The sequence below is a fragment of the Antedon bifida genome, chromosome 8, assembly GCF_963402885.1.
Source record: "Antedon bifida chromosome 8, ecAntBifi1.1, whole genome shotgun sequence".
Classification (NCBI taxonomy): Eukaryota; Metazoa; Echinodermata; class Crinoidea; order Comatulida; family Antedonidae; genus Antedon; species Antedon bifida.
The window spans coordinates 8,355,642-8,379,756 of NC_136233.1; the positions used below are offsets into that span (position 1 = coordinate 8,355,642).

Genomic DNA, 24,115 nt, shown 5'->3' on the forward strand with positions numbered 1-24,115 from the left:
CGACCCATTAGTAGGCCGTATCAGATATTATTTTTTTGAAGTTGAACGACCTTTACTCACGAACGAGAGGCTCTTTCTTATAAGTTATGGTATTGTAGATAGCCTAGCAAAGCTTGTGTAGGCCTATGCCATGTATATACCTCTGAATTTGAAATGACAGTAGGAATTCCTATGCACAGTGTATGTTTTTTATACTTTTTAAAATAATATTAAATTAATATTTATATAGTAGGCTGATGGAAATTTTACGTTAAAGATGTATTATCCCCAATCATGAACAATACAAATTTCAGACTTTTAATAATAGGCCATTTTGGAGTTTTAATTAAGTTACTCAATTCAATAAAAAAAAAATGATTTCAATTATAAACAAAACCAAAATAAACAGTTTTTTCCGGTAAATACTTTTTTAAGTTGCCAATCCAATTTTTGGTCAAAGTGAATAACTAATATGTGACATTAAAATAACATATTCAACAATAAAATGTTTACAAAAATTGTTTTTTTTTTTCAGGGGATAATATTTCGTTAAAATTAAAAACTTATATTTTCCAAGAGTCTAGATTCAAGAAATTGTATTGGCTCACTTAAAATGGAAATTTATTATATTTATAAGAATAAAACAAATACATAAAAAATAATATAGTCTAAATCCTATTATTATTACAGTATATCATATTAATAAATCAAATTATGAATATCAGTAAAATAAATTAGGTCAATTAAAATCCTAAAAATACAAAAATAACTGATACAACTAACATCTTGTAATAATTTTATTTGAATCAAATTTCTTGTATGAGTAAACATTTCTTTCAATTCAGTACTTTTCTACGTTGAAAAAAAAAATAACAGAGAGTTTGCCAAATGTACTAATATTTTATTTGGACTTATTTATTTTTTATAGATCTTGAAGGCCGTGTATACAGTAGATTAACAAATTATAAATTTATACTGTACCACAAAGTGATTAACAATAGACAGCAATGAACAAGAATTCTAAATAAAATATATGTATGTGTTTAGGGAGTACCTTATTTTCTATGTATTAACAATGCAGTATTTATAATAAATTATAGGCCTACAACTAATATTATTGTTTATTATGTGTATATGTAATTTGTTTTGGAAAATCATAAAATAGTACTAGGTCTATGTATGTATACATTTTTTTCAAATGTTCACACTTAAAAACCTGAACTGAAGAAAATTGTAATTTTCTTGATACAAACATCTGTTAGTGTTACTGTACATATAAATTCTTTAACCTACTACTTTTTATTAAAATAAAAAGTAGTACTGTAGATGAAAATTTACTACATTTTGAAACACACGTACGTAGGGCTAGGCCTTGCTTGTGACGACTAACATTAAAGATGTATTGTCCCCCAAAATCATGAAAAATAAAGATTTTTAAAATCGAACTTTGAATAGACAATTTGACCATTTTTTGCTTTAAATTATATTTTTCTCAGATAAATAAATTTTTTTCAGACCCAATTTTTTGTGAGGGTGAATAACTATTATGTGACATTAAAATAACATATTCAACAAAAAAATTTAAAAAAATATTTTTTAGGGGGACAATATATCTTTAACAAAATAAATGCTGCTGCTGTGTGTGTGTGTTTACTGTTTATGAATCTGATGGTACAAACATTGGTTTGTGGCTGCCTACTATACAGTATTATATTATTACAATTCTAGGCCTATTATTATTACACCCAATAATAATAATGCTCTTACCGTTACTAAAGCTATGAGGTTCAGTACTACTGTTAATATTTATTATTATACTGTATTTACAGTGAGTATAGTATATAGGCCTAGTATAGTAATGTATAAATATGTCACTCGTGCAAAAAAGCTGCTCACGTTTAATTTTGTCTCTTGAGCATCGGTGGCTTACCGAAGAGTCGATTGAGTCCGAAACGAACCGATGGAGGAACTCTCGTACGGAAAAAATGGTATTTGTAGATCAGGCCATGGCGGTACACAACAGAGGAGGTTGCGTAGTTGATACGTAACGTAACAACTTGCGAAATTACTGTTATTTTTTGCCCTTGTTTAGTGTTTATCCTTAATTTTTATGAAGGGATATAGCCTATCTTGTGGGACCCCTCAATAAACATTAGTGTGCCAAATGTGAGCAAGTACCATACAGCGGTTTCGGAAAAAAAAAATGCGCAAACAATTTAGCAGCATTAATAAATCGATTGTTGCCACCTTAATTGATTTATTTACACTGTTTAATAGTTTACTACTTGTTGGTCTAAGAGAAGAACAACCGTGTACAGCTTCCACAGAATAAACAATCTTTATTTTTGTATTACAGTTTCTGGATATGAGTAACGTCTGTAACTCGACGCGGGCGGGAATAAACAAACGATCAGTTGTAGCCACCACTACTATTCTTTCAACGCATTCGGAGAAAAGTTCCATCTCAATCTACAGTTGAATTTAAGTAAGTACTTGTATTCAATGTAATAGCCTAATGGTTTGAAAACAATTTTCGTTTAGAATTTGGAAGATCTAAAAAAATAATTATTACGCAGTATTCTCAGGGAATATAAAAAACATCTCTCAATAATTATGGAACCAGGCGTATTAAAGTTATAGCGAATTTTGTGAACATAATTTAATCTTAAAAACTTATTTCTGATTCTGACATTAAGAAACCCAAGATCGGAAAGCTCTTGGCACCTATGTGAGACCTCGGACCAAATTTAAAATGAAACGTGCCATCTTGTTTTGGGCAGTTTGTAATTTATAAGATTCTTATTGACACCGCCGTACCATGCCGAGGCAGAATAGTCAAATGTACATTGTATTAAAGCAGTGCTTAATAGTTTACGACATTTTTTATTCAAGCACGAACTTTGCCTATGTAAAAACTTCAACCTTGACTTAACTTTACTGATAACACTAGTTGCAATAATATCACATGATACATATTGGTCTAAATCAATACCCAAATATTTAACTTGCTTAGTACTTTTGATTCTACGGCCCATTAATTCCACAGAAAACTCTTTAACTTTGTTAAGCTTCGCTCTGCTACCAAAGATAATACTTTCGATTTTGCCAACATGTAAAGATAATTTGTTTTCAGTTAACCAGTCCTGGCACTTAGCTAGGACAGTACTTAATTTATGAGCGATTTTGGTGGCATCGTGATGAGAATACAGAATCGTAGAATCATCAGCATATAGCAATAATTGAACATCAGAATCAATACAAGAAGCAATATCATTTAAATAACATAGAAAAAGAATAGGCCCAAGATGCTACCTTGCGGTACATCATGAGTAACTATAAGAGGTTCAGAGCAGGTACCATTCACACTGACAACTTGTGTACGGTTAGCGAGATAAGATTGAAACCAGTCAGTACACATGCATGCATTTTAGCTTGTTAATTAAAATCACATGATCGACGGTATCGAAAGCTTTTTGTAAGTCGATTAGAACCATTCCAGTAAGAAGGCCTTTGGACTTATTGTTTTTTAAACCGTCGATGAGATTTATGAGGTTGCTTTCAGTTGAATGGGCCTGCCGAAAACCGGATTGATAGGCATAAAGTATATTATTTTTGGAAAGATACCTTTCAACTTGTATAGCTACAGATTAAAGAATCTTTGATACCGTAGGCAGAATACTAATCGGCCGATAATTCTCAACACTTGTTCTAGTATTTTTCTTAAATAGTGGGGTAACTTTAGCTGTTTTTAGATCCTGAGGAAAACAATTAGTTTTAAACGAAATGTTAATGATATGAGCTATCGGTTCAGCCAAGATTATCGCACCGTCACGTAAAAATCTTGAGGGAATATTATCTAGACCGACGCTTTTGTTTACATTTAGGCTTTCGAGTTGATTTTTAACAAATTCTATGGTAACAGGCTCTAGCTTAAACATTTTACCTTTTAATTTTACGTAGTATTTATGAAGATCGTTAGTGGACGTGGTGAATAAGCCTATGCATTTTGGGAGTTTTTTGACGAGTGTTGACGCAACATTCGTGAAAAACTCGTTAAAACGAGAGGCAACGCCTTTTGGACAGAAAGTTTTTTTACCATTGTCATCGAGAAATATTTTAGTGTTTGTTTTACATTCCTTCTCGTATCCGAGCTGTTTGAGGGTTTTCCATAATTTTTTAGGGTTGTCTTTATTTTCATCAATCTTATTGAGAAAATAATTACATATGTTAAAGTCACCAAGAATATAAATTTCACTACTCTCTTTGATTTTTGATACAGTTTCTTCAAAGTTGTTCTGAAATAAAGTTACATTCTGTTTTGGTGGGCGTTAGCATGTACCAATCACAATTTCCTTTGAACGAGGCAGATATATATTTATCCAAATTGGTTCAAAACCGGCGATATCCAGATCATTTCTACGTGTGAAGGCGCGTTTTTTACGTAGATACAAACTCCACCACCAGACCGGTTTCTGTCCTTCCTGAGCACTGTATATCCATCCATTTTGATCTCGTTATCGGTGATGGATTCGTCCAGCCACGACTCGCTGATGGATATAACAGTAGCTTTGATCTTCGATGCGATGTGCCTTAGTTCAGACATTTTATTAACTAATGAATTGCATTAAGGTGAATAAAATGTAGGCCTTTGTTAAACACGTTGAATTCCTCGCTCAAATGCTCGTAAATGTCTTCTGTACATGTAGGCCTATGTCCATCTTGTCGGGTTTCATTCACATTATTTGCGTCGGCAATAAATTCGTCAAGAATATTATTGTCACTGATGCATTCATCATTCGGAAGCTGATTGAAGAGGCATTCTTGACATTATGGAACGCCTCCTCTGCCTTCAGTTCACATTTATCATGCAGTACACACCAATGGTCATGCAGTACACACCAATGGTCATGCAGTACACACCAATGGTCATGCAGTACACACCAATGGTCATGCAGTATCTTTCGAGTTCCGTTGCTTATCATATACAATTTTAGTTATTCTTCCGCACTTGATATGGTAGTTACATTTACATTCAGTGCATTTCATTGCCCTGTGCGTTTTCGCAATCGGTTTTTTTACAAATTGAACATGGGTTTCTGATTGGTCCTGGGTTCGGAGAAACGTCTCCAGCGATAATAATAAGTACCATCAGGAAACTTGGTTTTTTAAAGACCCCTTCCCTGCAATTTTGGACGTTTTTAGGAAAATAATACATATATATCACTTTAAAAACATTAAACCATGTCATTCCTTGTCTTAAATGTACGTTTTATGGTAAATTATGATAAAAAGTGAGAAACAATGCACTACCTAAGATCGACCTCTCGTGGACGGTCTTAGGCCTAGCCTAGCTAGGCTTAGTTTTGTAGGCCTAGCTGGTAAACATCGGTAACGTACGAACATCGTACGCTAGCTATATACCTAGCCTGACGTTGTATAGTTGCTGCATTAATTGTCTTTCTATTTTTGCCAGACTCCGTTGATACAAATTGGGGAAAACCCGGTATTTTCGCTGAAAAGTTAGGAGTCTTCCATTTGTTTTGGCCTCACGATCGATCGAAAAGCGGGCGAATTACAGGTGAAAACAAAAATATCAATCCGCGCGCAATGCATTTTGGGATTTATAGCGAGCCACTATAATTATTGGAATCGACTTATTTTTCACATTTTTAATCGTTTAAAGACGAAAAAAGTTATCGCAATAGGACCATATACAGTAGTATTATTTTTACATTAAATATAGTTTGTGATCTTAAATTAGATCTAAAAAACGTAGGGAAGGGGGCTTTAAGTTTAAGCGGCAAACTGGATACGGTTTAGAAGATCCGTACAATGTCCATAAGGGAGACATTATATTCAGGTTATCCGTATGTCTCTTCGGTAGAATTGCCCAGCTATCATATATGCTGGGGTTTAACGTAGAAAAAATGTCCGAGTTTAACGTTGGGCGGGATGTAAAGTTAATTCTCACTAGAAGGCTAAAAAAAATAAGAACATTTGTAGTAATCGCTGCCATTATTAAGAGTGATTTAATTACCTTATCAGTTGTTGAATGTTATCCAGGAGCTTAGCAATGTCAATCAAACAGGTAAACAAGTGTTGGTCAGCTGATTAAAACTTCCCGCCAAACGCAACGAAGCAAATCAAATGAAAACTGGATAAAAACGGAATAAAAATACACCAAAATACATCGAAAAACTGTGCATATCCATATAAAACTTCTTTAAAAAGTATTTATGATGTCGTTGATACTTAGATCGAGGTGATCAATATTGGGCTAAAAAAACAGCAAAAAGTCGAGCTAGGCTTAGGATGAAATCACCGCCCAGACTGGGCACCGCCTTTGATCGTTGCCTGGGTCCGCCTCGTCGTAGTATGGACTTACGAGGATTAAACCTGGATAAAAACGATTAAAAATTTCAGATAAAATAGTTAAAATACAGGCTGAGCGTAGATCCAGATCTTACTGTTCCATATGTTGTTTATTATTCTGGATCGGTGTCGATTAAGTTGAAAAACACTGGCGAAAAACCAGTTCACGAGAGAGAGTAATCGAGACACGTCTTATCTGTACGCTGCCTGGTTCAGATTTGTTGAAAGCCGTCTAAAACGTCTTCCTTCTTAGGCCAAAACGGCTCACTGTGTCGCGGAGTAATGTATTAATTATACCAATTAGGATGGTATTTATTTGAATAAACGCCCGGAACACCTCCCCAATAAAACATCAATTAAAATAATTATCGCCACTCCCCCAACCCCCACCCCCCGCCCCCACTCCATCCAAATACCATCTAATAAACGCCCATCCACATTTATACACACAATATTGTATTTTTAGTAGATTTCATCGGACTGTTATCTACAATTTACCAAGCATTTGTTATTCTTTTTACCACTTTTCATATCTACAATAAACACTATACGTAAATTAATTATCTAAGACACTGTGAAACAGGTTAGTGAGTAGGTTTAGTTTTACGAATATCAAAAGCATTTAAATAATGGCAACCGATCGAAATCGTCCAGGCCAGAATGTCCTTCTAAAACTTTTTATCCGAGGCATTATCATTCCGAGAACCATCGTCTACACTTCCTAGAGAGGGAGCGAGCGAAGCGAGCTCACCCTCTAGTATAGATAATTTTTTTGATCGCTTTTGACAGAAACTCTTTCCAAATACAGACATACACGTCTGTAGTTATAAAAGCCATGAAAACAATTTTAATGAACTTTCTTGTACAACAACTGTGAGACTTCCACTACACAGTGAAAGTGAATTTGTAAAATGTAAATCACGTACCGTAGTGGCCATTATGAATGCTTAGTACGTTCGAGTTCGAATCCGCGACATGTGTACTTACTGAGTATCACCGCTTAAAGCTAAAAATAAAAAATAGACCATAGTGTAATTACAAAACTAGCAAAAAAGATACGAAACCTCACACACAAAAAAAAAAAACATGAAATTAAAAAAATGCAAAATTAACAAAAAAAAAAAAAAAACCACACACACACAAATAAAACGAATCCAAATGGGTGCATTATGTGAAAGATAGCCGAACTACTTCCTTAATTAATTTTTAATTCCTTAATTATTATTATAAGGCAGACAAACCGTGCGGGTTACTGGTAGACCACAATTTAATTACAAAGTAGCAAGTAGGTAACAAATCTTTCATACAAAAACAATTGCAAAATATCAAAATCAGTGAAATAAAAATAAAATGTAAATGAATAAACTTAAACATTCGTGTTTTCGCAGCAATGTGTTGTTCATTCGATTTTTGTCCACTTTTTATTTCATCTCTATGTATCAAATAAATAATACACCACCAAAAACACCCAAAATAATATAGTTTGGCATTTTATACTTTTGTTATGTGTTTGCACGCATCATCTAATTCACAAAGCACAATTTTCCCTTTGCGTCTTTCATTTTCGTAAAGTCTGAACAGTCAAAAGTAAAGTTCAAAGTTCCACATCCACTGTACTATTGCTTCAATTTTTTAAAGTGAATGAATAGTGTATAAAAAATCAATGGCCGTAAATACAGTAGTTCCGAATTTTATTCGTGATACAATTTGTTTTTATTTTAATAATTTGTCAAAGTACTTTTATCAGAGTGCGCTGTTATTATACTTGCCCATGCATATTATATAACCGCATATTAATTTATGTTTCAATATTACAAATCACAAATTATAACTCTTGCAATGAAATGCAATTTCAGTTTACTTGTTACTTTAAGACTGCTCGCTGGCTTTTGAAAATTGTTATCATTTAAAATTAACACTAGCGGGTCTGAAAATAATTTTAAAAAGTGGTCCAGAATTGGGATCCTGGTCCGGATTGCTTCCAAAATTAAATGGAGTGGTCCTTCCAATCCAATTCAAGTCTGGGAGAAGAGAGTCTATGAAAACATTTGCTGATAATACAGTATAGGTCTATTGAGATGCATGTAGACGGTAATCTGTAAAATCTTGTTCAATAAATAATGACTTCGTTCTTGTTGTCAACTTAGGCCGGTATTATAATAATTCACTGTCAAATAATCAAACATTTATTTTGGCTGGTATTTACTATGAATTCAATTTGACTGTCAATCTAGGCCGATATTATAATAATCTATTGAATTAGGATCAAAACAATCCATAGTAAAGTTGTTGTTTGTAATCTATATATAAATTATTCTGACATAGGCGAGCACAATGGAAAAACTTCGGTACACATCTCTGCCTTGGATACCTACCTAATCTATCTCAGATGTACCGTGAAATGTAAATTTGATATTACATTAGTTTTCACTATTACAATATTGTTCCATATTTCTATCTTAACAAAATTTGTGATTTCAACGGTAAATTTTCAACTCAATTTCAATTATCCACGGCCAAAATAATTTCCGGGTTCACAATGAGTTCACCTTGCAACAACCTGGTTTCAACTATGTTGACCGTTATAGTGTCTATATAGCCATTTTAGTTTTTTTGTTTATTTTAGGAACGGACCGCGCGTGTGAAGTACAGTAGTTAAAATTACATAGGGAGATTTGACATTTTGTTTAAAATCGAGTGAAATCCCGATAGCCGAGTTTGATTGAGTAAGCTGACAGGAATAACTGAGGCTATTTGTGTCCCGTTAGGACCGGGATGTCTGCCCATGTTGCAAGCCGTCTAAAATGTCTTCTTTCTTAGGCCGAAACGGCCCATTCTGTCGCGGAAGTTAGTTTCAAAAGATGTTTGAATTAAATAATGTATTTATTATTAGGATCATATATATTTTAATTAATGCCTCTCCAATAAAACATCACAATAATAATACCCCCCCCCCCCCCCCGCCCCACCAACCCAACTATCTAATAAACGCCCATCCACATTTATAATACACACACTATTGTATTATATTTATAATAACACAATTAGGGCCTATACTATTTGTAGTAGAATTCATCGCACTGTTATCTACAATTTACCAAGCATTTGTTATTCTTTTTTACCACTTTTCATATCTATTAGAGGATTTCATTTGATTTTAAATGTTACCATATTATTAAAACTAAAAAATTAAACATATCCCTCGAATAAGCACCTCCCTCAAATGAACTCCGCCTCCACACCTCCGCCCTATAAGGGCCCTACCAAACAATAAACACTATACTTTAAAATGTTATTAATCATCTAAGACACTGTGGAACAGAGAAGGTTTAGTTTTACGAATGTCAAGCCTTTTCAATAATGGTAACCGACAGAAAACGTACAAGGAGAACGTCCTTCTATAACCTTTTTACCCGAGTCATTATCATTCCGAGAACCTAGAAGGGGAGCGAGCGAAGCGAGCTCACCCTCTAGTAGGATACAATTTGTTCACACCTAAATGTCCCTTTATTATATCACCTTTGGGTCTCACTGGCCAGTCTAGTCTTGATGAATTGACCCCCAGACTTGACCTTTAGCAATAAAGATAAACTAAAGTGACAGAAATTGAGTCTGTTTAGTGCTAGTATAAAAACAAGAAATATTTCTTACAAAAAACGCTGCTCGACATTTTAAAATTAATCATTGCTCTTTCTTCAGATATATGTATGATTAATTATTAAAAAGATTTTCTTTTAATCGCAAAAATACATACACATAAAAGATAGTTCTTTAATTATGATTCACGTGCCCGTTTAAAAATGGTCAATTTTGAACTTTAATGTGCTGTGTGTGTGACCTCAACCTGTTGGCATGCAACTGAATACCCTCTAGAGACAACGTGACTTCAAGAAAATTCTTCCCAGTCTGTTGATTCGCGTCAACCAATCAAAGGGCGAGAATCCAAAATCATTCAACGGGGAACCCTCATAGACTCTCTTTTCCCATACGTTTTTTGGGTCCAGCAGCTGGGATCTATAAATTATAGTCGAGTTTACAAAGTCGCAAAAACTGTCGGCCTTAGATACTATAACCGCTGCTTGCTTTAGCTTATGAATGAGTAGTCCTCATGGGACGTGGCTGGCTAGAGCAGCAGCGTGATAATATACAATACGGTAGTCTTAGACATCATTTTTATTTAAATTATTTAATAAGCACATCATCTTTTCCAGATTCATTATTTTTTATTTTTCAATTTCAATTCCACAATTATGACATATCAAAGTTTGAATTCTTGTTGTATTTTACTTCAAATACATGGATACATTGTTTTAAAATTGCAATTAAATATCATTCCACTTATAGTTATATATATTTTAACACACCAATAATACATAAAAATATCTTACTTAGTGGAAACGTATTGGATATAACCCACCTTAGTGGTATTATTTGCTTTCAGTGATTTGAATTAAATACATTTAAAGTATGATACTTTTTTATATTTTTGTGTGGTTAAGTGAACTACTATCTACTCACAGTACACTACTGCAGTTTATGATTATATCTTTGTTCTGTACAGTAGGCTTAGATTTTACATTATCGAAAAAGATTATTATCTAATATCACATCATATCACTATTTACACAAGAGATTGGTTCTCCATCTATGTTAATGTTGACTTGTAAGTCAGATAGCTTACTTAACTTCTGCCTCGTTTCAATTAAAATATATTCAGTTATTTTTAACATTTAGGCTAAGTTGCATATGAGCCATCCTTTAAGACATAATAAATCAGAATTTATACATACACTAATACAATTGCCGCACAGCGGATATTACTTGCACATAATGCAGTACTGTTATATATGAAAATTCCAATATGAAACTTTACAGGAATGTTGTAATTACGTTATTAAATTATGACAATTGAGATAAATTCAATGTCACCACATATATCATAATTTGTTTAAATTTATTCATTTATTATTAATAAACTATTATAAATGAGACTAGAAATGATAACATATCCACTATTACTGTAGCTGGGTTTCTAGAAAGCTGGCATCTCTCGTTGGCGTATATGTTTCTAAACAGCATCCTCAGTCATCAAATCATCGTCAATGAACCCAGGTAAAGACGGAATGGTTCCCTGAAGTTCTTCAGATGCTATTTGATCGTTTTCAGGTTCTGTTGCAGCAATGATTATGGAATCAACTGGAGTGGTTCTCTGAAGTTCTTCAGATGCCATGTGAGGTTTTTCAGCTTCTCCAGACGATTCTACCTCTCCATCATACACAAATTCTTCAACATCATTGTAAACCTTTCCAATACCAACAACTCTGACTTGTTTCTTTGGTAATCTTTTAGTAGGAGCAAATGCTACCTTTAGCTCATTCTGAGACACACATCCATCCATTGAGTGACTTAAATTATCACCATCTATCACATAAGACACTAAACTTATGGCATCATCATCAACATCGGTATTAGCTAGGAATTGATTTTTTGGAGAACTCATTGGTCTTTTAAATTTGTCAGTTGGAGACTTTTTTTCTCCGTCTTCGTTCTCTGTTTTAGGTGGTTGTGGCGAAACTTGATTTCGCTTTAGTTTAGTGACATTTTTCTTTTGTGTATTATCGACTGTATTCTTCATATCACCGGTTCCTTCTATTGGAACACATACAATATTGGACTGAAGAGCGGTTTCAGCATTTTGAGTCTCTTCAATAGTGCCGCCATTGAATGTTTTCAGCTGAACTTGGCTTTGGTTTTAGTGAGACAAAAATAGTATTATTATTATATAAACATACATAATTTAACTTAATTATTAAATCAAAATAAGTAATACGACTCTATGCCTTATAACTTGTAATATACTTAAGCATTTCTGTGATCCTACTAATACTAATGCCTTTCCTATGAAAAGTTTTTTTTTTTATAAAATCACAAGTTTAATACTTACTTATCCATAGATAGTACATTATTATGATCTTCATCACTTTCATCAAAGTTTATTTTACTAGATAAATTGTATGAACATCGTGTTAAAAAAAGTAAAACTTTATTCTATAAACCTACAGTTTATCCCATTGTCACAACTAATTCCTTTGTATTGTGCATATTTTAATTATTTAAAAACATTTTTCCTTATTATATTGATACTAGGGAGTTACATCGTATACAGTATATTGTGTTTATATTACTTTAATAAAGCTACCGTATTAAATCAACTTACCTGTTCTTTCTCTTATACCAATAAATAATACCTGCCAGGCCACAGAATATAATTGCACCAACAACCAGGCTTATTAAACTTATCACCCATCTGTATGTAAATGTTGATACATTTTAATAACATGTTGTGCTTACTGAATAACTAAAGATAGTGGCGATCAACACATTAAAAACTATAGCTAGTTTTTGGGCAATCTTAAGAATGATATTTTCAGGAAAATTGTGCACGATATAGGATGTCTGTGAAGTTGGTTACTAGTTCCTAGTCCTTATTCAAAATTCTATATCACAAATAATTAAAAAACAGATTTTAATACGTAATAACTGTCTCATTGAATTGTTATTGCATCAACATGTTAGCCTTGACCTCCTCTACTTCTTCCGGTCAAAGTTCAATAACATTTTATACAAGGGTCATCGATCCATACCAAAAGATTAAAAAAAAGTATTAAGTGGGTCAAGCATTATAACGTTCGTAAAGCTAGTTACTTATTCGCCGTAGAGGGCATAAATGCATAAAATGTTATTGTACTTTGACCGGAAGAAGTAGTGGATGCCAAGGCTAACATGTAAATGCAATAACAATTCAATGAGACAGTTATTACATATTAAAATATGTTTTTTTTAAATATTTGTGACTGTCCCTTTAATTGAATTTGAATAAGGAACTACGAACTAGTAACCAACTTCACAGACATCGATATAGGACCTCTTCATGTTTTTCATGCAGTAAACACACCGAATATACAGGAGCCTAATATTGTTACGCTGTTTTGTTGAAATGTTAATATTAGATATAACAATGCTCTTAAAGTATTACTTACACTTCCATATCGCAATTTGGTTTTCCATGTGGACATGCACACCGGAAACCACCTGGTTCATTTGTGCATATATACGGGCTAAGACATGGTTCGTCAAGTTGGCATTCATCTCGATCACTTTCACAGTAGTCTCCTTCCCAGCCAATTTCACACAAGCAATTGTATCCATCAAATCCATTTTTACGCTTAGGGTCTTCACACTTTGTGTCATTAAACACGCCTGTCAACAATAGATTACTTCTAATGAACGTTCAGTTTTTAAAATCATGTTGAGAATTTTCTCTCATACAATAAGAACGGCTGGTCAAAATAAATGTGACAGTCGTAATTATTCTATAGATTGTGTCGTTTATATTGCTCTTCTCCACGGTCAAAATCCTATAGCACCGCCTAATTGACATTCAAAATGGTACTAAATCAGAACTAAATTGCTTTAAACAAAATAATAATATCGCTAAGAAGGAAGGCAGACAGCTATCATGCCGTCTACACAAAAAAGTATATTACTAAGCCTATTTTGTTAACAGGTTATGCAATGTTCCGGCACTTTAAAAAAACATATTTTAACGATTTACCTTGACATATTCCATGTATTGAACAGGGGTTTCTCATAACCGCAATATCTACCTCAAGTACTTTTGAATTCAAGCCATCTTTGTCAAGTGCAAACACTGACAGCGAATCAGATCCATAGAAACCTGAATTGGGTTTATACGTAACCTCTGTCCACACCCAGGTCATTACACTCTAAAAGAATAAAGAAAAAAGTAATGAATAAATAATAACAAACACATTTTCAGTATTTAGAGCAATATGGCAGCAAAGGATGTAGAATAAAAATGTTTTATCACTATAGTAATTAAAAATTATTATTATTATTTATTATGAAATCCATTTAAAGATATGAGATGTTTTTTACCTTTGAATGAGGATACTTTATTTGACACAAGTCTTCATTCGCTGGTGGTACACCTCTTCCCGGTGGTTTTATATGGAATTGTCCTTGTGCAGGCGTTTGGAACCTGAGGTTTAACAGGTCATCTGAATCAACATCGTACGCGCCAACATAGCCAACCAAATCATTGTAAGCAATGTTATTGTCTGCGTTTTCTTCCATCGTTACCTGTAAGCAGACAATGGCGTATGAATACATTTAGTTATAAATTGGGTAGTTCAGAATAGGATGTTAGTGGTACTGTCTATAATACCCTTTTCACATCTGCATAACTTGTAACTAACCAGATTTGATCTACAGATTTATTACACGCTTTCATACAGGAACCGTGAGAAATCTCAGGAGAAAGCACAATTGCGCACTATTTGATTACTATGATTAATAAGCTTAATACCAGGGCAATACATGTAACAACTCGAAAGAAAAAAAACAGGCCTCTAGTTTGTGTTTTTTCTTGAAAATCTCCCAAGATTTCCGTTAAATCTTTGAGAAAATTGTCTTCACACTATGCTATTACCTTTCATAGGTGTGAAACTGGTATTAGTTCTTATTACGTTTGGTTCACACTTGGACACAACCCAAGGGCATAAACTAAACGGCGTATATTCCATGCAGGGAACTACGTCAATTTGTTTCTAGGAGGCACTCAATGATGTGCAATGTAAGTAATTTTACCAATCAATGACAGCTTATCAATTGCTCAAACTTATTTGTGTTGTGTGTCATATGCATCCTAATGGGAAAAATTCTTACCTGATAGAATCTTTGATTGACAGCTGGTGAGTCAGCTGTTTTCTTTGTACAGAAGTACACAATTGGAGGATCATGCTCAGATGATATGTCGATCTCAAAATTCTTGGTAGTAGATAGTGGTTCTATAAATGGACTCTCTGGAGTTTCAACAGCTGAACATTGTCAAAAAACAAAATAAAAAGGAAACTATATTTAAGTCAAGAAAATAGAAACATATGTAGAGCCAATACAAACAAAACGAACTTGTTGGGAACATTTTACATTTTATTAACAACACTGGAGTGGATTTAACAATAATATGCGTTTTTAATTTGGATGAGAATTTCTTGATGTTGAATCAGATTAGTTATTAGGCATGTTATATATAGTATTTGTGTTGAAGGAATTACATTAATAATATAATAGTTACATAAACATCATCCGTGATATGCTGGAAATTAAATTAAAGTCACCCCAAACAACATAATAGAATAATACGTGACAACATTTTATATATAGCGCCCTTTTAATGAATATGTTCAAAGGGGCTTTACATATAAATACAGTCATAAAAAGAACAAAATTACTAATTACAGACAACAACAGTGTATCAAATAAGTTACATACTGTATGCAAAGATTCATATTCATATAATATCAAATTATCTAATATAATTGCAAAGCATTATTATTATAATATGAAAAGGACAACTTCTTTTCTTTATGCGATGAAATTACAAATGACAATATAACAATGGTACAAAAAATACTGTTTTTAACAAAGAAACAGGAACAATTCTTGAACACCCACCTTTGATAAATATAACTGCTTTTCCATAACAATCCAAACAAGGTTTAAATTTGAAGAAACCATCTGAACTTAACTCGACAATTTCTCCAAGTTCTGTTACTGGATATTTCGTGTCTAGTTCGAAGACGACTGGATCATCATCGGAATCAGAGATGTGTATCTGGTACTCTAGAATTCCTGAAATTAAACAAAACTCATTTGTAAATTTACTTTACCCCCTGGTTTAACGTTTAAGAAATCTGTTATAATGAGAAAAATGCATCCTAACTAAGATTCGATCTCGAAACATTATGCAGATATAGATATGCAAACATCCTACCATTAGACCACTGGGGCTTTCGTGGAATGGCTAAACATTGATTGGACACCTCTTGCATTTTTGTGAAGTATGTTTGTTTGAAATGCTAGATGATAAATCTTCAAATGTAATATAAATAACAACTATACATTTGATTTACCAGATTGACAAGGCCGTTTTAGCTTACTTATGAAAACTATGAAAACAAATGTTGTGAGTATCAAAACGTTTCTTACCTGCATCTTCGTGTATTTTTAAGACATCTTGCATTATTATTACCGGTGGATCGTTCACAGCATTCTTGTCGACAACAGCGATAGTAAAAAGTGTTTCTTTATTAAAATAACTTTGTGAATCATACAAATCGGTATCCCGTCTTCTTCTGGTAGTTGTCTCAGTTTCCATAACACTTGTAGCACAGACCTTTAGTATTCATAGACAGGTAATTTTAATTAATGTTACAAACCGAGCAAGATTTTGGTGTATCTGAAAATTACATTATTTTTATTGACAGTTTGGAAAAGAGAGGTAATCTTATTTTTCTACGAAACGATAATCAAATACTTACCATAACTGAAATTTCTCCTTTTTCTTCATCAAACTGAGGCAATTCCTCTGTACAGGTAAGGCCAGCATCTTTCCATTGACCATCATCTTGGAGAAGCAATAAACTCTAGATCATAATTATCTCAGAGAAAAACTGTATTTGGTGTTTCGGAAATAGGAATTCCTAACAATATATATTAATGTCTACTAAATTGGTCTACACCCAGTCTAGGAGGTAGTCCATCGGGTCGATTGTCTACGAGTCTAGAACTACCGTACTTTGCAGACCTAGTTCTACTAAAACTAGATTAATTGCTCTTTGTACCAAAGTACCAAACATTTGTTTAAAATCTTCCTTTTAACACCCTGTGAAGTTTGAAATTGTATTTCAAGTGTAACTTGATCCAATGTGTTGCTAAACAATCTCGCAAACTGTTAATATGACGATGCGGTTTCCGAGTCGCAATATTCTCGAGCGCACACATAATTTGCATAACAATGAGAACATTAGGTCTAAAAATTAACTTGAAGATCAAAAGAATTTACTCAAGTTGCAAATCTATTTTAATAGTTGTCGCATTACTAATTTGCCATGTATACCACCACAATTACGGAAACAAATGAATTAACAATGTGTGAGCAATATGAGGTAATTTGTCGTGTTTCTGCAGCAATGTATTTTTTATTGTTATGTCCACTTTTTTATTTTATCTGCATACACATCACTATTTGTGAGAAAAATTAAAAACAAAGCTCTCACAAAAAAAAACAACTAAAATATATAGTTTGGCATTTTATACTTTCGTTAGTGTAGGGGTGCATCATCTAATTTCGACTACCACCACCGTGTTGAGCAGCAGCAGCAGCTGTAGTTTTTATTTAGCATCGTTTAAAATTACCAATTCATATTTTATCATTGAAATGTTGTAAACTGCCGACTAATTGACATAATTCGTGCATGTCCCTCTCATCTACATGTTGCTCTCTTATTTGACATGTACATCACTTTCTGATGCTCACCCTAGATTAATATTCAAACAGCACAATTTTTCTTTAGTGCCTTTTATTTTTGTAAAGTCTTAACACAATAAAGTTTCATATTTAGTATTGCTTTCATTTTTGAGCTTACAGATATTTCAAAGTGAAGAAATACTTTGTGTATAACAAAATTAATGGCCGAAAACAGTAAAGAATTTTATTCTTGATACAATTTTTTATTAAGGTGAATTATCCAGTTTATATGTTACCTTTGTTCCAATAGATGAGGTTTGGATATTGTTCTGTCCAATCTGAAGTGGTGTTGAATTTCATCCTAATTTGTATTGGTCCGTTCATTTCCTCCTGGCCAAGTGGCGACATGTAGAAACTTGGTTCGTATACAGCTTTTACTCTGCAAAGAATTTTATTAAATCAAATTAAAGAATATTATTAAATTGTTTAATTCGTCCTCCAATGATCAAAAAGTAAGTGGCATTAAAGCTTGGTTCCCACTAGAGATGCAATGCAAGAATGTATATGCAATGCAAGTTGACCAATGACAAGCGACAGTTTGAATATTCCATCCATGATTGATCAAATCACTTGCGTTGTGTTACCTCCTTGTACTGTCTTTATTGGGAACCTAGCACTAATTGTGCTAGTTAAGAACCTATCCTCTAGTACTACTCTAGATCTTCTACCTACTGTAGACTTTGAGTAGATTAGGCCTACAGTAGAAATAGGTTAGAATATATTTTGTGTGTGTTTACCTGCTTCTGAGATGGCGTTCAACTCTGTCCATTGTGTACAATGGGTTTACGATATACGGTACATATTCTGCAGTTGCCTCTGAAGTATACTCTTTGTTAATGTCATCATTTGATAAAATTCCAAAGGACATTAAGTAACCAGGGTCAACACCTTTAAAACAATAAAGAAAACATGCGCAATATATTCTAATCCATTATAAAACACAACACAACAAGCAATTCTGGCCGGACCAATGAAGGCTGTTTGGTTGCAGAACTTGACAACAAAGACCCAAATTTGTTGTATGTTTAACATCTAGTCTACTGCACTTTGAGAAGTACAGTATACATATTTAGTATTATTATTTAGCAAAGGATATACATTTACAAAGTATAATATAAATCAGATTAAACAAACAGGACAAAATATACCAGTCACTAGTTGCTAGGAAAGCCTAAAAGCAGTTTAAGCCACTGTCACCAATTAGGTGTGTACCTCCAACCAATGACTAAATAAGTAGTACAAATATAAATAACATAGATGATACATGACCAAAAGTTAACATTTTAAAAGAAACTTAGGCTTATAGTTTATATGTAAATGTTTACAATCAAATTATGAATAAAAAGTATACAGTACACACATTTACATTAGACTAAATGACCAATTACAGTATCCTGATTGCCTTGTTCTCACTGTACTGGTTTACAATTGTCTTGTAAGAATAAGAATTGAAGAAAACTACATACAGGTAGCATTGTTATATTTAAAATTTGGGGCAATACAAGTCAAAAATATTAGAAACCAGAAGGAGAATAACCTCCTATATCAATTGTACTGTACACTGTAGGTTGGAATTTTATCATTATTATACAATCCCCAGATTTGACAACCAATGAAATGAAATCACACTATAGCATCACTTTGTGGCTTCACTTTGTTTTCAAGATGAAAAAGAAGAGGCTTTACCTCCAATTGATGATATATCTATCCTAAATGTATCCACTGGTGGGTCAGAGTTCATCGTAGAGACATCTTTCCCCCAAGAAAATGATATTCCACTTCCATCATCAGAGGATATAATTGTATCATCAGGACCTAAAATAAATGTGTATTACTTTTATTTTATTTTATTTTTGTTTTATTCAATCTCATTCAACAGCGTGAAACCCGCCCCTTAAAGAATGGAATAAAATATACAATATATATAGAATTAATGTTCTTTGCCTGTTCTGTATATATATATATAAATATATATAAACAAATCAGGCACAGAACATTAATTCTAAACCGCCCGGTGATATACTGAAATTTAATTAATTAATTTGAAACGATAAAGATGAGGAAATCTGTGAGAATGAGAAAAAGTCGCCCAACCGAGACTCGAACTCGGACCGCCTGCTTGATATGCAGTTGTCCTAACCATTAGACCACTGGGGCTTTCATGGTATTGTTCAAACTCGATTGGATACGGCGGAACAGCACTAGTCCTCAGTTGTACGCACGCGCACCAGAGATCAAATTGATATATTTTAAGACCTAAACAATACAAAGTTATACAATCTTACTAATTTTGTTACAAAAACAATTATAACGGTCAAAAAAGAGATCAATAGAATTATCTTTAACAACACAATTATTAAAAAGAAGACAAATACGTGAGATAAATCCATTCTTGGTAACATTGACACGACAATAATTTATTTACAAGTATGTAATGAGAGATGGCAAAACAACTGGATTCTGTTTTTGAACCGTTTCTTTCTTACTTTCTTTCCACCAAAACTTTAAAATGCTACTGCGCAACAAATCTGATATACCCGCCATCTGGTCTAGTAATAAAGTATTGAACAAATTACCTAATATATTTGTTGTATTGGCAGTCTTGTTTACACACGTATGAGCTTCATTACAAATTGAAAGAGTTGTAAACACGCATCTGCAACAAAATATATTTATTTTTACAAAAGTTTTGCACTTCAGTCAGAATAAGAAATATGGAAAATTAACCAATGAAATTTATTTATGAAAATGTTGTTTGCTTGTTTTTGAATCTATAATTAAACAGTACAAGAAAAACACATAATGACAATAGATTCCGGACAATCAAATTAATCACTGCTTGCAAGAAGAATCAGTTTTCATTGGCGTTCTTTTGTATCAGGTGTAAATTGACCATCTCATCCACACTTATTATTGATTATGTTCTTTATTATAATGACCATTAGTGACCTCAGGGTCTAAATTGTAACACCTTTGCAATAAACAAATATACTACTGTACTAACTTTCCTGGTTCTAGCAATAACTTATTTCCAGGCATTGTTCCATTCTCGTCTGGTGTTCTAAAATCACTGACACTACTGTACTCCTCATCATTTATATACACTTTACCATCGTAAATTTCCACTGTTCCACCACCATTGTTAGATACGGTAATACATGGAATTATGTCATCAGACTTGTCAGGAGAGCTGCCGACGCAGTAGCCTTTGGAAGAGAGAGAGGATAACATTTAAGGAATAATTAAGTTTTCTATGTGTTCATATCATTCATGTAGATATGTTAAATGTGCACTGCACATTTGTTTTTTTTCAGGAAATCAAATTTCATGTTCACCTATGTTCAGTGGATATAAGCGCTCACTGGTTAAATCCAGGGGCCCAGAGCTTAAGAAGCCCAGAGTATGAGCAGCCCAATGCAACTACCAGCATTCGAGGGCCCCTTAGGAATGCTATACCAGGGGTATTTATCTTTATAGCCAGTGTTCTATTGAAGATAGGAATATCAATTATTGATGACAACACTTGACCCAATGCTACAAAAAACGTAGGGTGTACATACGGTATTCAGTTACTGACGGATCATGTGCGGTTGTCCAACTTAAACCTAGTCTTGACTGTTCAAAGCTGACATATTTATCGTCATTTAAATCATCCAAAGTCTGAACGTAAAATACAGTTTCTTCAACATCTTCAACAGTTGGATAATTGAATACAACCAGGACACCTAATGGACACAAGACACAAATTGTAGTTTACATTTTATAAACAATTTAGTACAAAAGTGATTTATTGAAACAGTATTTTCACTGTTCAGGGGATCCACCTTTTGTACCTAACAAAATGTCCCATTAATAAGCGTGTTCCTTTAATAAGGTTTGGTCGTAGTGCTCAGATCTATTGGCCCTCATTTGTAAATTGCACCTTATTTGTGAATTTCCCCTTTAATATGACTGTCCCTTAATGGAGATGTCCCAAAACACTGTTCTGTTGTTTTACCTTCACATTCTTCCATTTTTACAAGGCCAGCACCATTAATAGCCTTAACAGTAACATAGTAGTAAGCACGATTCTCTAAAACTCCCTCTAGGTTGTCATTCCTTCCTTCTTTTACATTACCAATGTAAACAAAAGGTTGCAGGTCTGTGCCACCTGGACTAGTGCCAATAGCCCAATAATAGCCCTTTAAAATGAAACACAAATAAAAAAAAAACAGTGTGGAAAAAGATACAAACTGTACAATAAACAAACATAATATAAAACAAAAGTAAATTAATCAAACATCTCATTTTGTGAAATGTTTACTTAAAGGACAACTTTACCGAGAACCATATTTTGAAAACATATTGAAGGGATGTACATACTATTTCAGTACAATTGCGAGATTTACGATATTGCCGTTAGTAGCCTACTAGGCATAGCTCGCCCTCTAGGCATATCAATAGGCTACAGAATCACGTCCACACACCGACGACGCATTGGCCCACCTGTCATCATACACCACACACAGGAAAGTTTTGAGTACGATATGGTTGAGTGATTCCATCGTCATACTTCTAGCTACCTCGGGGGTAAATAGACAAAGTCTAGCAAAGCACAAACATTTCTAGTAAACACACTATTTAAATAAATCGTAAAAAATATAAATGTTGAATTTTGTTTCTTTTGTCTATCTAGATATTGAAGTGTCTGTCAAAATAACAGACAAAAAATTTTGGCAAATTTAAGCCTGATGCAATTAGAAATTTAAATGACGGGCACTTATCTCTTGTATGTTAACAACAGTCAAAACTAGATTTTGCTTAGCACACTTGACGTCATAGCAATTTACGGTGACAGCGAGAGCGCGCAGCGATATCGTAAATCTTGCAATTGTTCTGAATCATATGTACATCCCTAATACGTTGTCAAAATATGGTTCTCGGTAAAGTTGTCCTTTAAATATAATCCCAGTTCAGGGTATCTTTTGTTTCATTTATTACAGTGAAAAATAAACAACCTCATACCACTACTAGACTCTCTTGATCCAGAAATTCCCATGAAGCTTTGATTGTAGAGTTTGAAGACTGGGAAGCGACCGGTTGATTCTCATCAAGATTGACGTCATAATAACTCATGTAATCAAACTCCGGTGGCGATGTGTCAACTGAGATTCCATCAGATGAAGAATTTGTAGTTACTCCATTTGCTAATATTTCCTCAACTAAGATAAAAAAGTATTTTGATATAAATCCAAATCCAAATAACTGAAAAAATGACAATGATGTGGGTATCAGTTGCTGGATCGCAATTGAGGTACAAATACAAAACAAAAAGCTAATAAAGATAACGTACAACAGCCAGAAAGATGTACCAAGATACCAATCGGATAGTATTATTCTTTTACCAGGGCTAACAAGAGTATTAAGAGAGAATTTCAAGAATACAAAGCAGAAATGCATAGAGAAACTCTAAACCACATAGTGATACAGTATACTGGAAACTGTAGCGATTCAAGCGGTTAAGGAGGGGCGCCATTTACCATACTTAAACAGCCAACAATATTAGCATGGGTTCGAGTCCGACTCGCTCTTAGTTCTGTTGGTGGAACAAGTCTTCTTGGATAAGGACTCTAAACCGTAGGTTCAGTGTACACAATTATAACCTGTGTGCACTTTAACAACTCAGTTCATCATTTGAGACGAGTAGGGGGTTACCACCTATCTGATAGGAAAGTGATTAGTTCAGTATTGGCAATCCTTGGCCACATGTGCTTAAAGACATAAATAAAAAATAAATAATTCTTAAGACGAAATCTGTGATAATGAGAAAAAGCCACCCATCCAAGATTCCCACCAGGAATATTCTGTTTGATATGCAGACACCCTACCATTACATCACTTGGGCTTTCATGGAATGGTTAAAATGTGATAGGATAGCAACTCATTAACTTGACATGGTACGGACAAACAACACTTGTTTTCAATTGTATGTAGGCGCAGCAACCATCTTTGTTTATTTACAATAAGTTAAACCATTTTACATACCTCTTAAATAATATTTTGCCGGGAGATATTCATCAGTTCCGTTTGTATCGCTATACCATCGCATCTCGTCAAGTTTCAAATTGTCAATAGTAAATTTAACAAGTTGTGTGTCACTGGCTTTGCATAGGGGGTCACAGAAGTATCTATCACATTCACTGTAACAGGGGTAGCATGGGAGGAAGACCTACAAAAACGTTGAAATAATTTACTCTGTCATCAACCTATTTATTTGGTATTACACCTTTACATCACTCCTTTTTGGTTGGAGGGCCCCAGTAGCCCCATCCTGGATCCACCCCTGATAATTAAAATATAAGGTACTGTTTGAAATGCTAAGGCTAAAGTAAC

General features: G+C 33.6%; 1 protein-coding gene across 3 annotated transcripts; it reads right to left on the reverse strand.

Annotated features, from left to right (window-relative positions):
- Window positions 1–10,600: 10,600 nt before the first annotated feature.
- On the reverse strand, window positions 10,601–24,020 carry LOC144850162 (uncharacterized). Of its 3 annotated transcripts, none has more exons than XM_078707382.1 (19): window positions 23,768–24,020; window positions 22,748–22,944; window positions 21,741–21,924; window positions 21,304–21,468; window positions 20,748–20,949; window positions 20,320–20,399; window positions 19,430–19,558; window positions 18,481–18,631; window positions 17,980–18,122; window positions 16,755–16,840; window positions 16,423–16,609; window positions 15,889–16,065; window positions 15,100–15,251; window positions 14,311–14,514; window positions 13,967–14,138; window positions 13,392–13,611; window positions 12,569–12,658; window positions 12,296–12,352; window positions 10,601–12,095 (listed from the first exon to the last, which is right to left on the reverse strand). In XM_078707382.1, the coding sequence occupies exons 1-19, from the start codon at window positions 23,829–23,831 to the stop codon at window positions 11,420–11,422; spliced, it is 3,336 nt and encodes a 1,111-aa protein (XP_078563508.1). In that variant the 5' UTR covers window positions 23,832–24,020; the 3' UTR covers window positions 10,601–11,419. The 3 variants fall into 3 exon arrangements, with proteins under 3 accessions (XP_078563508.1, XP_078563509.1, XP_078563510.1); XM_078707384.1 differs by having other exon boundaries at window positions 12,026–12,085; window positions 12,292–12,352; XM_078707383.1 differs by lacking the exon at window positions 23,768–24,020 and having other exon boundaries at window positions 22,759–22,937.
- Window positions 24,021–24,115: the final 95 nt, after the last annotated feature.